This window comes from Brassica rapa, chromosome A09 (assembly GCF_000309985.2).
Source record: "Brassica rapa cultivar Chiifu-401-42 chromosome A09, CAAS_Brap_v3.01, whole genome shotgun sequence".
Classification (NCBI taxonomy): domain Eukaryota; kingdom Viridiplantae; phylum Streptophyta; class Magnoliopsida; order Brassicales; family Brassicaceae; genus Brassica; species Brassica rapa.
Window position 1 is genome coordinate 10,462,241 of NC_024803.2, and position 15,492 is coordinate 10,477,732.

Sequence of the window (15,492 nt, forward strand, 5' to 3'; positions counted from 1 at the left end):
CACCGGCTGCATCAGTGTTCACTCGTCCAGCCTATTAACATAAACTTATCACCTCTGCAAACACACTTTACATTTGAGCTGGGAAGAAGGTAAAGCATTATACCTGAACTTTAGTAATTGTAACATCATCTTCATCCACATCCTCACCCTTATTCCCAACATCAGCCTCACCACGATCGTCATGCACACCATCAAGACCCACTTTCTCCGGATTGACATCTAATGATGTCTGAGGTACATGAGTTCCAGAACCAGCGGAGGGTCGGACCGGGTTCTGCCAATGTAAAGCACATAGAATGGAATCTATTAACAAATGGAGTAGTTATATAGATTTATATATGGAAATATAGTATAGAGAACTTACTTTATCAATGCCCTCTTCTGATAGAATTTTATTAACGACGCCAGACACTGGGTCATCAACGCGGCGTTCCGATGATATATTCAGTTCGTCCTAGATAGATTAACCACATTTTTCAATTAACTGAGCCAATATACATTATTATAATATTAAGACAAAGCCGACAATTTGACTGCTTATCAGGTTTCTACTCATTCTTACCACATCAACTCGAGAAGGAGGATTGGCGGCATCAGAATTGTCAGGGGATGCGACGTTTACCGAAGGCGAGGGATTCTAAATTAAAATAGTATGGTAATGTCAGTGAAAGATCTCAATATGGAAAGGGTCTACTGCCATCAACTGCATAGAATGGTATAAAACACAACAAAATTTAAAGGACAAACCTCCACGTTTATGGGGTCATGTCCAATGTCAACATCTCCCCCATGCTCGCCCACCTCCACGTTTATGGGGTCATGTCCAATGTCAGCATCTCCTCCATGCTCGCCCCCTGTCTCAGCTATAAATTCGGCTCCATGAGTTGAGTCGGTCTGTTTACCCGGAGATAGTCCTCCACCCCTTTCTCCTTCATCCAGATTCTGTCCCAAACCAACCGAGGCGGTCTCTGCTGCCACAACATCCTCTCCATCTCGCGGTATTGACTGGAGAATAATACAAACAATTAATATGATATGAAATAGTCTGGTGAGATAATGGAATGACATACTATAGAATAATAATTTCATTGTATTGAGATTTACCTCGGGAACACCAGTATGTGTAGTGTGTCGATCGGGATTAACCTCTGTATAGTTGAAATCATCATTCTGACCTGGGAATGGTGACGAATGTCTCCCAGGACTGAACCCATACGTTGCTCCCATATCCGCACCTCTAAGCCCGGACTTAAGTAACTGATTGATCTTATCAAACTCCCCTGTGACCGTAGTTTCCAAATGGGAAATCGCGGTGGTAGCTGCTTGTAAGTCGGTTCGAAGGCCTCCCACTTCAGAATTAAAATGGCCCTTCAAACTCAGAATATAGCCCTCAAACATTGCAATTACCTTATCCTCGTATACCTCAGCTGCACGCCTAAGTAATGTTTCGACATCAACATGGAAACTCTCACCACCATGCGGGGCACCCGAGGGGTTAGCTGATGATTGCCCTCTCGGATCTCCAGGGTAACCACCACTCTCTACGCCACCACGATGAGCATTATCCTTTTCAACCGGGTCAGGAACATTTTCATCACTTGACTCCGAAGTTTGTGCATGACCCTTCTTCAGTTTAACATCATCCGCTTTCACACCACCTGACCAAGTGTTATGCTCAAATGGGTAATCATCGTCAATCAAAGCAACCATGGTATCAACACTCGTATCTTCCTTTTCTCCCAACCCACGATAAAGATCCTCCCCCACTTCATCTGTGCTAATCAAAGACCGTACATATGCCTGCAACTAGTAATGTCAATTGGGCAAGCTATTAATGGGCGGTCCGTGTCCAAATCTATATAGACCCAAATGGACAGATCCATATTGGACCACAATTAAATTTTGTCCAAACGGACGAACCCAAATAGATCAATGGCCAAAGTTGAGCCTAACCACTTGGACAATGGACGGCCCAATACACTTAAATTTCTAGGTTTTGCGATTTGGGGGAAAACACAATTTTCATTTTTTTCGTTCTTTGTTGGGGGAAACACGATTCTTCTCTTCCTTCTTCGATTCTGGTTCTCCTTCTTCGATTCTTCTCCTCCTTCTTCGATTATTCATGGTTCCTTCTCCGATTCTTCGTTGATACTTCTCCGATTCTTCTCTTCCTTCTTCGATTCTTCTGATTTTGTCATCTTTGAAGGTTTGATTTCGTCATGATTTTTTCATTTCTTCGAGTTTTAATGGATTTGTGTTGTGGGTTTCGTTGATTTCGTCGTGATTTCATTGATCTGTGTTGTGGGTTTTTTATTATTAGATACTCAAATGGATCGGTGAAAGCCAAAAGGGATTGTTGATGTTGAGTCTCGGTCCTCTCGGACGTTGGTGATTCATGGTAAGTATTCTCCTTCTCCTTTGATTATAAAACAGATCGGTGAAAGCTCATGAATGTTATTTGTTGCTGTTAGATGATCTTCTCGTGAAACCTCGGATCCATTTGCTGAGATCAAACCCTCTCAAGCTCAGGCTCTCTCAAGTTCAGACCCTCTAAAGCTCAGACTCTCTTTAGTAAGGTTTGTTTCCTAAGTTAGTTCACTTGAGAAATAAAACTTGAGTGTTGTTGATGTTGACGGCCCGTGTCTTAACTTAAGACTCTTAAGCTTGGTCTCAGTTTTAAGTCGTTTCCTATGTTGATTTGAGTCTTATGGGTTTTTGGGTTGATGAACGAGATGATATGTTGTTCGCCAATCATGCTAGGAACTCTGTATTAAAACTCTGTATTAAGTTTGTGTTGTGAGACTTCTTATTGTCAGTGACTCAGTGTTCTTGTGTTGTCTTGTGTACTGCTTTGCTGTATAATTAGAGATGTATAATCCTTAAGTCATTCACTTCTTATAACTGATGTTTCCTCTTTTGTTCTCTTTTGTGTAGATGGAAGCAAATACATTGAACCTGAACGATGATGACTATTAGAGTGTTGAAGACATGATGGCTGAGAATGAAGATGATCAGGAGATTCAAGATGCTCAAGATGATTCTGTAACCAGTCATACTAAGACTAAAGGTAACAAACGTAGACACTCGATGTGTTGGAAGAATTTTAGTATTGTAGGAGATAGGTTGCCGGATGGAACTTATAATGTTAAGTGCAATCATTGCAATCAACCCTACAACTTAGATCTAAATAGGAATGGAACTAATACTATGCTGCGACATTCGAAACGGTGTTCGAAGACTCCTGGATGTACACCTGGAAGTAATAAGAAGTTGGATATGATTGTCTTCCGTGAAATGATGGCGATGGCAATAGTTGAGCATAATCTGCCATACCAGTTTGTTGAGTATAGAAGGGTGAGAGATGCTCTTGCTTATGCGAATTCAAGCATTGAATTCTGGTGTAGGAACACGTGTGTAACTGATGTGCTTAGGATTTTTGAGAAGGAGAAAGCCAATCTTAGGAAGGTGTTGAGTGAAGTTCCTGGTAGGATCAGCTTCACTACTGATCTTTGGAGAGCAATCACGGTAGAGGGTTACTTGTGTCTGACAGCTCACTATCTTGATGCAAACGGGAAGCTACACGCGAAGATAGTGGAGTTTTGTGCGTTTCCTCCAACTCACACTGGTGCAAGCATTGCCATGAAGTTAATGGAGATACTGAAAGGATGGGGCTTAGAGAAGAAGGTGTTTACAATAACGGTGGACAACGCTACTGCCAATGATAACATGCAAGTGTTTCTAAAGAGACAGCTTCGCAAAAATCTGGTGTGTAATGGTGAATATATGCATATAAGATGTATGGCACACATCTTGAACCTTATTGTTCAAGACGGATTATCAGTGATTGGTGAAGCTTTAGAGAAGATTAGGGACAGTGTGAAGTTTGTAAAAAGTTCAGAGACTAGGGAAAAAATGTTTGAAGCTTGTGTGGAAACTGTTGGGATTCAGAATCAGAATAAGGCTGGTCTTATTTTGGATGTGTCAACGAGGTGGAACTCGACCTTCAAGATGTTGTCTAGAGCTATTGAGTTTAAGGATGCATTGCGTAATCTCTCTGAAGTTGAGCCGAGCTACAAGTGTAATCCTTCAAATTTGGAATGGTCAAGAGGAGCACTCATCAAAGAGTTTTTGTCTCCATTTGATGAGATGACAAAACTGGTTTCAGGCTCCAAATACCCTACAGCGAACCTTTACTTCATGCAGGTGTGGAAGATAGAGAGTTGGCTGAGACATCATGCGACTTCAGAAGATGATACAATATGTGACATGGTGAAGATCATGAGGGTAAAATTCGATAAATACTGGGATGACTACAGTGATATATTAGCAATTGCGGCGGTCTTAGATCCGAGGTTGAAGTTCAAGTGCTTAGAATACTGCTATACCACTTTAAACCCGTCTACAAGCAAAGCTAAAATGGATCACATCCGTAAGAAGATGGAAAAGCTGTTTGGAGTGTATAAGAAGAATATTAAGGCTACTACTGCAACCACTTCAGAAACCACAATGGAGAATAGTCTTCCTGCTGGTTATGGGGTAAGTAGTCAAGCTATAGTCACTGGTTTCTTATTACTTAAAGTTCTAAGAATAGTCTAACCTTTTTAATGTCTATACTGCAGGGATTTTATGCATTCATTACTCAAAATGCAGGAGAAGGGAAATCAGCTTTAGATGTCTACTTGGATGAACCGCCCATGGATTACTCTGCCTTTCCGAAGCTAGATGTCTTAAAATACTGGAAAAACAACAAATCACGGTTTAAGGAGTTGTCTCGTATGGCGTTTGATGTGCTTTGTATCCCTATTACAACTGTATCTTCAGAGTCTTCTTTTAGTGCTGGAAGTCGGGTCCTTACAAGGTACAGAAGCCGACTACTACCATCCAATGTACAAGCTTTCATATGTACAAGAAACTGGATTCGTGGGTTTGAACCGATGAGTAAGTTGTCTTTGCTTGTTTCTGTGATGAGATCTTTGCTTGTTTCTGTTATGTGAAATGCCTAGGTTATGAGATGTTTGCTTGTTTCTATTAAGTCTTAGAGATGTTTGCTTGTTTCTATTAAGTCTTATTGACTCTGTTTTGTATCGAGTCTGATATGGTCATCATGTATTGATTTTGTTTGTTAACATCAGTTCTTGATATGCTAGGTGATTCTGAGGATGAAGAGGAAGATGAAGAGAATGAAGGTGAAACTGAAGAAGAAGAAGAAGAAGAAGAAGAAGAAGAAGAAGAAGAAGGAGAAGAAGAAGAAGAAGAAGAAGAAGAAGAAGAAGAAGAAGAAGAAGAAGAAGAAGAAGAAGAAGAAGAAGTGTATGAAGTGTATCTTGTGAACTTATAATCGTTTGTTTCAAACTTTGTCTTGCTTTTATGGGTTTGTGCAGTGTGTATTTCGTTTTCAAAGAGATCAAAACGTTTGTTTCAAGTCTATGATTATGAATCATGAAGTCTACCTTGTGAACTTATAATCGTTGAAGTCTATAACATAAAATTGAAATCTATAACATAATCATTAAACTTATAATCGTTGAAGTCTATAACATAAAGTTGAAGTCTATAACATCTTTAAAACTGAAAATTTAAGATACTTTACATCTTTAAAACTGAAATTATATTGTTTACATTAAGTGGACATATGGGCCGTCCATGGATAACCCAACAAATTATGGGCTTATTTGGTTATGGTCTCATTTGGACATGGTTCTATTTGGACTTTCACCAAAAATGTCCAGTAAAAAAATAAAGCCCATTCGGACACACCCAAACCCGCCCGACCCGCCCAATTGACATCTCTACCTGCAACACAAATACAGGATAGTGAAAGGCAGGAAATAGTAAGTAAGTAGTGTGGTCAAATAAAAACAGGTGTAGGTCTTTCAAATAGTAATAGTATGGTATGAATTGACATATGGAATGATATATATATGAAATAGACAAATACGTTGACTAATGTTCCTCCATTACTGCCTCTCACGCCAGTTGGTCACTGCAAAAGAGTATGAACTTTGGTGGATCTTCGTTGGTAAGCCGATACACTATGCCATACAAGACTTTGCTATGGTCACCGGACTGAACTGTGGCGACGGGGTTGGGTTAACTGGAGAACCCCCCAAGAAAGGTATCGGGCGAGGGAAGGCGTCCGGTAAAGGGAAATCATCTATGTCAATATGGGATGATTTATTTCGTGGGGAGGAGAAGCCCACACCTGGATGGATCATGGAGCGGCTTGTGAGGGGTAAAAAATACAAGGATCGGTTAACCCGTTTGCGGCTTTCGTTGTTGGTTTTGGTGGAAGGAATTCTGTGTCCAACATGTGGGACAACAAATATCATACCCGAAATAGTGAGCATGCTTGGTGATCTTGATGCTTTCCTGAAGTATCCATGGGGCAGGGAGTCATTTTTACTGACGGTTAGAAGTACAAAAGCAAGATCTGCAGTTAATTATGTGAAGGATACAATGGCCCTTCAAGGATTTACCCATGCTATGGTATTGGTTACTGTGACTGCATGTCCTTCTATCATTATTAAGACTGGCGGTGCGGATCCTCTAGCAGATTCCAACTTGTCCAGCGAAGAGATTATCAGGAGAGTTGTTGATAGAAAGGTGGTAGTCAGCATTGTCTCGGCCAAATCGGTTGGCCAACATTTCCAAGTCTTCTTCTTATAAAAAGTGAGTCATATATCGGTGAGTTAGGGAAAGTAGCCATCGAGTGAATTATGCGGATATTAGAAGTCATACAGTGCAATTCCTCCACAAATAACCCGTTAAAGATAGGGAATTCATCAAAAAAAAATGGTTTTCAAATAAAAGACACATCTGATAACAGTTCTATGATGTCACGTATTTTGGTAAAGTGAACCTATGCACATGTGTGCTTTATCGATGATGTACACAGAAATCCCATATCCATCATATTTGCTTTTGTTTGTTATCGATCACATGTGCTTTTAATTAGGGAAATATATTTAACTGGGCATGTCTGAAATGAATAGATACAATCTAAATTGACAAATATAATTGGAAAGACAAGGAACGAGCGTTTAATAGAAATGATGTCTCTTTTCCTGACACCTTCCATCTAGCCTCGTTTGAAACAGAATGCTGGAGAAAAGTTAAATTTTGAGAAGACAGAGAGGAAGACGATGCACCTCCAGTTTCTGTCGTTGCTTTGATTCCCCTTGTGGGATCCCAAATCTCGAAATGCCAAATTAATTTTTCATGGGTAAATCATGGAACTGTCAGTAGACTATGCTGAATCTATTGGAATCAGATAAAAGTTGAACACTTTGAAAGATTCTCACAATAGTCTCTCGACTCTCCATGCTGAGATGGAAGGGGGACTTCTATGCACATGATTACTACGATACATGTAGAGATAGATTGCTCAGACTTGGTAGATATGATTGATAACCTAATTGACTGACCGTCAATTTGTTTTCAAGCTAATCCCATTCCATCTTCAACGAGATGGTTTTTTTTCGAACTTTAGCATATCTCATATTTCCAAATCAAGAAATACGCATGCAGACGTTCTTGTAAAAGAGGCAAGAAGCATTGGTATTTTTTTTTCTAATGTAAAGCAGATTTGGTCTTAACCTCGAGTACCACTTGATTTTACGAAATGGCCAGTGCAAAGAAAAAAGAAAAAATATTTATAAATGTTTAAAAATTAATCGTAGAAGTTTATAAAATCAACATGATCTCTTAAATACTAAACCATAAACAATAATAAATAAATTACAAACTTGAATGCTAAAGTATTTTGATTAATAAGTGTATTTTTTAAAAAGTGGTCCCAAGTTATCAAAACAATTTCTCCTATAAAAAAAGCTTGTTTAAAGGCCCAATAATTTTAATTGATAAATGGGCAAAAAAAAGCCCATGGAAAGGTTCTTGTCCATTCCCTCGAGTGTCACACTCAACTAGGGTTTACCGGAAACCTCAGCCTCTCTCTCGCTGCTTAGTGTGATCCGACGTGAAAATGGCGCTGCGACATCTGAGCCGGCCGAGAGACATCGTAAAGAGATCGACGAAGAAGTACCTCGACGAACCCCTTTACCATCGTCTCTTCAAGGACGGCGGATCTGAGGTCAGTGTCCGTCAGCAGCTCAATCACTTCCTCAAGGGCACCAAACACGTCTTCAAATGGGAAGTCGGAGACACGATCAAGAAGCTCCGTAGCCGCGGCCTCTATTACCCAGCTCTCAAGGTATCGCATTTTCTCGATTCCTAGGGATTACGAACAAGTTAGGGTTTAGGGTTTAGCACTTAGGATTTAGGGTTTCAGAGTTAATTACGAACAAGTTATGGTTTAGGGTTTAGGGTTTAGGGTTTATGATTTAGGATTTAGGGTTTAGGATTTAGGGTTTCAGAGTTAATTACGAACAAGTTAGGGTTTAGGGTTTATGATTTAGGGTTTCGGAGTTAATTACGAACAAGTTAGTAACTTTTGGATCTCTTATCTTGAACTAGGTGTGATCTTGATTTTTCATTGTGAGATTCAAATGTTAGTGTCTTTTTTTTTTTTTGGGTTTTGTAGCTGTCTGAAGTTATGGAACATAGAGGGATGAACAAGACGGTGAGTGACCAAGCAATCCATCTCGATCTCGTTGCCAAAGCTCGTGGAATCGCTGCTGGGGAGTCTTACTTTGTCGATCTTCCGGAAACATCCAAGACCGAGCTCACCTACGCGTCTCTTTTGAACTGCTACTGCAAGGAGTTGATGACTGAGAAAGCCGAAGGTCTACTCAGCAAGATGAAAGAGCTCAACATTACCGTTAGCTCCATGTCGTACAACAGCCTCATGACTCTCTACACAAAGACAGGGCAGGCCGAGAGGGTTCCGGGGATGATTCAGGAGATGAAGGCCGAGGATGTCATGCCGGATTCTTACACTTACAATGTCTGGATGAGGGCTTTGGCTGCTACCGAGGATGTTTCTGGGGTTGAAAGAGTTATTGAAGAGATGAATAGAGATGGTAGAGTTGCTCCTGATTGGACTACGTATAGCAATATGGCGTCTATATACGTTGACGCGGGACTTTCTGAGAAAGCTGAGAAGGCTCTTCAGGAGCTGGAGATGAAAAACACGGAGAGGGATTTTAAGGCGTATCAGTTTCTTATTACATTGTATGGACGACTGGGGAAGCTGACTGAGGTTTATAGGATTTGGCGTTCGTTGAGGCTGGCTATGCCGAAAACCTCGAATGTAGCGTATCTGAACATGATACAAGTGCTGGTGAACTTGAAAGATGTACCCGGTGCAGAGACATTGTTCAAGGAATGGCAAGCGAACTGCTCTACTTATGACATACGGGTTGTAAATGTGATGATTGGAGCTTATGCAAGAGAAGGTCTCATCGAAAAAGCTAATGAACTCAAGGAGAAATCTCCAAGAAGAGGAGGGAAGCTCAATGCTAAAACGTGGGAGCTCTTCATGGATTACTTTGTAAAGAGGGGTGAAACGGCTCAAGCACTCGAATGTATAACTAAGGCGGTTTCTATCGGTAAAGGAGATGGTGGCAAGTGGCTACCGTCAGAGGATACAGTCAGAGCTGTGATGAGCCAGTTTGAGGAAAAGAAAGATGTTAACGGAGCTGAGAGTTTGTTGGAGATTTTAAAGAAGGGAACGGATGATGTAGGCGCAGAGACCTTTGCGTCATTGATAAGAACATATGCAGCAGCTGGAAAGAGCCATCCTGCTATGCGCCAGCGTCTGAAGATGGAGAAGGTGAAGGTTGATAAAGCAACAGAGAAGCTGCTCGATGAATTATGTCAGGATGAGTGAGGTCTATTCAATCTCTCTTCTCCTTTGTTTTTGTTATTTCCCTTCAAGCAAGACATTGTTAGTCGTGTAAGAGCCAGGCGTTCTCTCTGCTCTGTTTCTTTTTGGTAATAAAAAAAAAGGCTATGACTGTTCATGTTTTTGTGAATTGGTTTGATCTTAGCTTTGATTTACAGTTGAGAGAACGAAACTCCATCACAATGTAATTCCCTTTTTGAATCTTATTTTGGTTATTACATTTGAAAATCAAGAAAATGGCTAAGAGTTCTATAATAATTACATTACAAGCTTGATGTTGATCAAGAACAACCTCCAAAGGGAAAACATGTTATTTTCTGTCAGCTTTTTGAGGGATTAGTTACGTTTTCTCCTGCGGTTCGATCTTCTTCTAATCAAAGTAGAAAGAAACAAGCAGTTAGTTCCTGTCTTCCTCAGCTCATCCGCAGCGTTCTGAACGGTGTTAACTTGATGCGAGTCTACGAACGCGTTGACGCAAACGCCGTAATCTGACACAGCCCTGGTCAAAAAGATTCTCAGCATCTTACTATGTCGTCTATTGAGGCTGTTCTTCGCCTTCCTAAGGTTAAAGGCTGCGTCTCTAAGTTTCGCGTGGCAAATCGTAACCTGTTTGTTTCCTTTTCTGTACTTTGCTGCGTTTGCAATCGCCCGTCTTGTCTTAGTCTCGAGGGCACAAATGGTGCTGAGTGTGGCTAGTCTTGGGTTTGACCCTTTAACCAGCGGTCGACACAACTTTGGGTATGCAGTTCGGGCGCAGAGGCCCTTGCGACGCCCTTCCACCGCTTGGTTCGCCGTCAGGAAGACCACGGTAAGGACGATGGTCGTCAGGTAGAGCTGGGGTTTGTTGCAGCCCGCCATATTTTCTTTTAAGTTGTTCTTTTAAAAAAAAGTGGAAATAAGTTATCGTGGGAAATTTTTCTAATTAAGTTCATCTCGCTAATAAAAGGAACTATATTTTTGGTTTCAGAATTATTGGTTGTGGTGGGAATTTGCTAAAATTTGTTCTTGGTAAACTATAAATTTGATTTGTTTGGGAGGTTTAACTTCGTTTTAGGAACCGATTATAGAGATTTGGTATGTTTTATATCAAAATAAACTAAGATTTTAGAATGCAACGTCAATTGTGTGTGTGTGTGTTTTTAATGTCAATTGTGTCTCTTTACAAGCACAAATGGCTTACATTGATCTTTCAAAACAAGCAAATTGTGTGCTATTTTCCGCCGAAACGTAAAAAATTATATTTTAGTCATTTTTATTAACAAGTCCACCTGAATTCAGATGAAAGTTAAAAAATGAAAAACAAACGAACATAGTTGCATTCAGATGATTCATCTGGATGCATGAACGAAATAAAGAAACGAACAACACCCAGATGGAGCATCTGGATAAGACATCTAGGTAGACCATCTGGATGCATCTTTCAGATGTACAAACGAACAGGGTCCAATTGAATTTTTTTTTGTCAAAATGAAGAACTTAAAACCACTTGGAGATCCAAACTGGTGACTTAGCGTTTACGTGAGCACTGTATTAACTTGTATGCGCTTTTATGTTGTCTACATATAGATAAATGAGATTGTGAACCTGTTGAGAAATATTATATACTTTTTGAATTCCTCATGAACTGAGAAAGTATGCTATCAATATGGTTCAGATATCAGCTTCACTAACTCCGACACTATTGCAAAAAAACAGAGAGAAAGAAAGCATGTTTGCCCGAACGTAATCATAGATTTACTTTCTCCAGTTAACACTTCAAATTGAGTATAAATGGTGCTTCTAATGTTATTTTCCTTCATCAGTACTCTCACAAAAATCTTTTGAGTACTGAACAGTATAGCCGTAACTTTTTTACCACTTGACTCAAAATACGGTTTGGTTAAATCTACTTCTTTTTATTAACCATCGATATAGATGATACAAGGTAGGATCAAATAAATGATGGTTTTGGTGATACTATTCTATGGAACAAGAATCAAGAGATCAAGAAAATCAGACTCTAGATTTTCTTGTAAAATCTTTTTTCATGAATATGAAATTTACAGTTTAGCAAAAAAAAAGCTGAAATATTTCTCACATGAATTGCTTATCTCCTTTTTAGAGTATTTTGACCTTCCTTATATAGAAGATAATTGGTAAACATGATTTACAAATTTTTTTTCATCTACTTCTTAATTATTCAATTTTATTAAATTTTAATTTACATTGTTTATATTTACATGATTTCAATTTATTTATATGAAAATAAATTTTAAAGTTTTACAAATTAGTTATAAAATTAAATTCATTATTTCGTCTAAAACTCTCAAAGTTATAATTCTAAACGTACATTCATGTTGTCTATTTGTTCATAAGGTTTTAGTTTAATTTCACTATCCATTTATGTTACATTTGACAAACTTAAATTTTGGATTATTTGGTAAAACCTCTATATTTATTTCATGATTTTAAGTTTTAAAATTTTGTATGATTAAGTGATTTTTTATAAGCTTGGGAAATAGTTATATTGTTATGAGTTATTTTCATCGATGTTAAACAAAATATATTTATCAACCCTTAATGATTTGAGTAGTTGCTATTTGTTTAATTTTATATCTGTTGTTTGTATTTTCACAATATAAATATTTAAAATAATAAATTTTATGTTGGCAAAAAAAATTAAATATAGTTTTTTTATCTTTACTAGGGCTTGCCCGCGCTTGCGCGGGGTTTTGTTTTTGATGTTTTCTATTTATATTTTGTTTCTCTGGCAGATAAGACTATAGGAATATGAGATAATAAAGAAATATTAGAAGCTTTTTTTTGTTTAAAAGAAAGATTAGAAGCTAAGATCAGTGATCTATACGGTAAGGCAGTTTATATTAGTTTTTCAAAAAAGGCAGTTTATATTAGTATGCATCTTTATGAAAATGTTATTTCTTAGTGAAATATATATTAGAAAATGTACCACATTTTTTTCTTCTATTTTTAGATTAGCATCAATAACACTCAGTTAAAACAAATTGTTTTGGTAAATGTAATGTCAAAAACGCTAACTACTTTTTTTTTATCAACAAAAAAAAACGCTAACTACTCAAAACTGTATTAAACTATTTCCTAAACAAAGGGCTAAAAATAACAGTTGATTAACGGGGTCAAGGTATCAATTGAGAGATTTTGATATGTGTATTTAAAGCTTTTAAAACACTCATATTAAATATAAATATATGTGATAAAAGAGTTTAACTGAAAAATCATTTATGCGAATGGCCTTAGCATCACCACTTCAACTTTTCTCACACTAACCTTAGTGTTTTGATTTAAAAAATAAGGCAGGGGAAAGCATTATTATTCTCGACTACTCTTAAAAAGTAATCCTCTCAACTCTCATAACCCTCTAGTAGATTCTCCAATATAATTTTTCATCTCCCAAATTTGATTCCTCGATAAACTTTTACTAAGACTTTCAACGACAAAGGTCATGGTGGGTATCTCTTTTTTTTTCTCTTCAGACAATGATCAGCCACTCTTCTGTCCGTAGAAACAGGGTACTTGCTTCATAGATTCCACTCAACTATCATTCAAAAGCTTTTGCTATCTACATGATATAGTTTATTCAGCCAAACGTTTCATTTGCTTGATCGTGCGACGACCCATGATGATCACGTACAGAACAACTCCAAATCTATATACATCGCTGCACAGCAGTTGGTCCCGTCTCTCTATTGCGGTTGTAACATGGTATTAACTCCTTCGGGACCTTCTCTAGCCATACCAAAGTCCGATGATTCCGGATATAAATGATCGTCATGAAGTCTATGTATATTACCTTGCAAAAAATACATGTATCTAGTAAATGCATAAAAACAATCAAAAGAATCTGTTTTAAAAGCAGGAAAAGTTCACTTTGATTTCATGCAAATAAGCCAGATCCATGAGATGAAACGAACATGATCTCAGGCCTTAGTTTCCACAACAAAGTTGAGGTTCTTCGAGTTAAGAGATGATCCTCTAAACTGACATTGGACAGCAAATTTTAAATCAAAATCCTCTATGTGTCCTCTGAGAAATATCCTAAGAGCCTCACTATGTTTGAATGATTAACTACGAGCAATAACTGAACCGCTGCTAACCATTGCTTGTGCCTCTTTTACTACAAACAGAGGATCAATAATATTGATGGTCTAACGTTTTTTCTTTGACAAAGTTTTCTTTTTGGTAACATTCTTGGACAAAGTTCGAATGCTATCATTTGCATAACTAATGCTATACATACCTGTTGACTTAATTGTTTGAGTATCTTAACGGCAACGGTAAGTGGAGTAGAATGAGAATCTCCTCTGGTGGGATCGTTAATGGTGGTATAAACACTACCCAGACCACTTTCACCGATCTGAAGCTTTGTCAAACCCACACGTGGCGTCACTTGGTGCAGAGTTCATCGCCATCACCAATTTTACGCTTGTCATGGGAAAAAAAAAAAGAAAGAACAGAGCATCTGATTAGTTTCTCCATTACCTTTTAGAAAGATGAGATAGCCCTTTCTCAATGCTCTTTATACTTACCGATATAGATAGATTCGAGGAGCCGCTATGACATTAGGTTGACTGTAGTCCAGAAGCTAAAGATAGTTTGGTTGGGCTAGCGGATCAATGTCCAGGAGATTCTCTGTTACTTCACCACCCTCTTTTTCGTTTTCCCTACGGCCTTCCTCAACACGCTGTCCTCCTGATGGAGCCTTCTCCCAAAGCTTTTCAGTAACGGTACAGCATCCCACAGCTATTAAGGATTAAAAACCTTATATCCATCCACCCCTCAAGTTCGACGAACATTTAGACATACTGTTGTCTTATATGAGCAAGCCTCAGTACAAAAAGGTATTTCTTTGCTTTTTCTTGACAGCAGATTCCATGACTGACTCGATGACTCTAGGCCAAAAATATCAATCTCCAATAAATCATATATATAGACAATTTGCACAAAGCTGTAGACAACACAATACTATGGAAAAATCAAAATCATAGGCTCTAACAATTCATAGAATATCAGACGATTGACTGAAAGATTGTCAAATATAAGATCTAGAGTATGGATCAAGAAACAAAGGTGATTTGTGGGCTGGAATCTCAAAAAAACATACCTGAAAGTTTGTTGCTTAAGTTGAGAATAGGTCACAGTAAAATTTCAAGAATAGTTGAGAATAAGTCTAAGAAACTAAAATTTCAAAGAAACGAAGAAATATTATGGTAGAATTTGGCTTGCCTTGATTCTTCATCATCATCCTTGCCTTTATCATCTTAAACCTGTTCCCCTGGAACTCTTAAACTCTCTAAGACAAAAGATTTTTCTTGATGACATCAAAGCTTCAGACGCTCTGCCTCCACTCGATCGAATCAATGGTTCTGATTCATTTATTTGCTCATCTATCAAACCAGAAGCGTAGAATCAGACCAAATTCCGAATCAGTAAACATATCAAATATAACCGAGGGAAAAAAACCACAAAGATACTAAAAAAAAGGTGCAAAAGAAATTAAACATATCAAACATAACTTTGCCCTCTTGCTTCTTATACTTCGAATCGCCGGAGGCAGCTGTATCGAGAGAGACTCCAGTTTGATCGACTCGTTTGATCGGCTCGGCGGAGGATACAACTTTTTTTCCGTTTGGTTTCGTCGCGGGGACATCGCCGGTAACAGGTATTTGGCTGTT

The 15,492-nt window shown here is 38.4% G+C and overlaps 2 protein-coding genes and 1 long non-coding RNA gene across 3 annotated transcripts; 2 read left to right on the forward strand and 1 right to left on the reverse strand.

The window, feature by feature from the left end:
- The first annotated feature begins 7,888 nt into the window (after window positions 1-7,888).
- LOC103838488 (pentatricopeptide repeat-containing protein At1g60770) lies at window positions 7,889-10,022 on the forward strand. Its single transcript, XM_009114938.3, has 2 exons — window positions 7,889-8,209; window positions 8,540-10,022. The coding sequence occupies exons 1-2, from the start codon at window positions 7,982-7,984 to the stop codon at window positions 9,785-9,787; spliced, it is 1,476 nt and encodes a 491-aa protein (XP_009113186.1). The 5' UTR covers window positions 7,889-7,981; the 3' UTR covers window positions 9,788-10,022.
- LOC103838487 lies at window positions 9,821-10,709 on the reverse strand. Its single transcript, XM_009114937.3, has one exon. The coding sequence runs from the start codon at window positions 10,658-10,660 to the stop codon at window positions 10,139-10,141; it is 522 nt and encodes a 173-aa protein (XP_009113185.1). The 5' UTR covers window positions 10,661-10,709; the 3' UTR covers window positions 9,821-10,138.
- A 113-nt stretch (window positions 10,710-10,822) lies between these two features.
- On the forward strand, window positions 10,823-11,485 carry LOC117128277. The gene is made up of 3 exons (XR_004451546.1): window positions 10,823-11,007; window positions 11,081-11,086; window positions 11,243-11,485. It is a non-coding gene; the product is annotated as an uncharacterized LOC117128277 (long non-coding RNA).
- The last annotated feature ends 4,007 nt before the right edge of the window (window positions 11,486-15,492 follow it).

Coding starts and splice junctions, on each gene's coding strand:
- LOC103838487 (XM_009114937.3), bottom strand. CDS start 10,660: ATGGCGGGCTGCAACAAACCCCAGCTCTACCTGACGACCATCGTCCTT.
- LOC103838488 (XM_009114938.3), top strand. CDS start 7,982: ATGGCGCTGCGACATCTGAGCCGGCCGAGAGACATCGTAAAGAGATCG. Junction 8,210..8,539: donor TCTATTACCCAGCTCTCAAG/GTATCGCATTTT, acceptor TGGGTTTTGTAG/CTGTCTGAAGTTATGGAACA.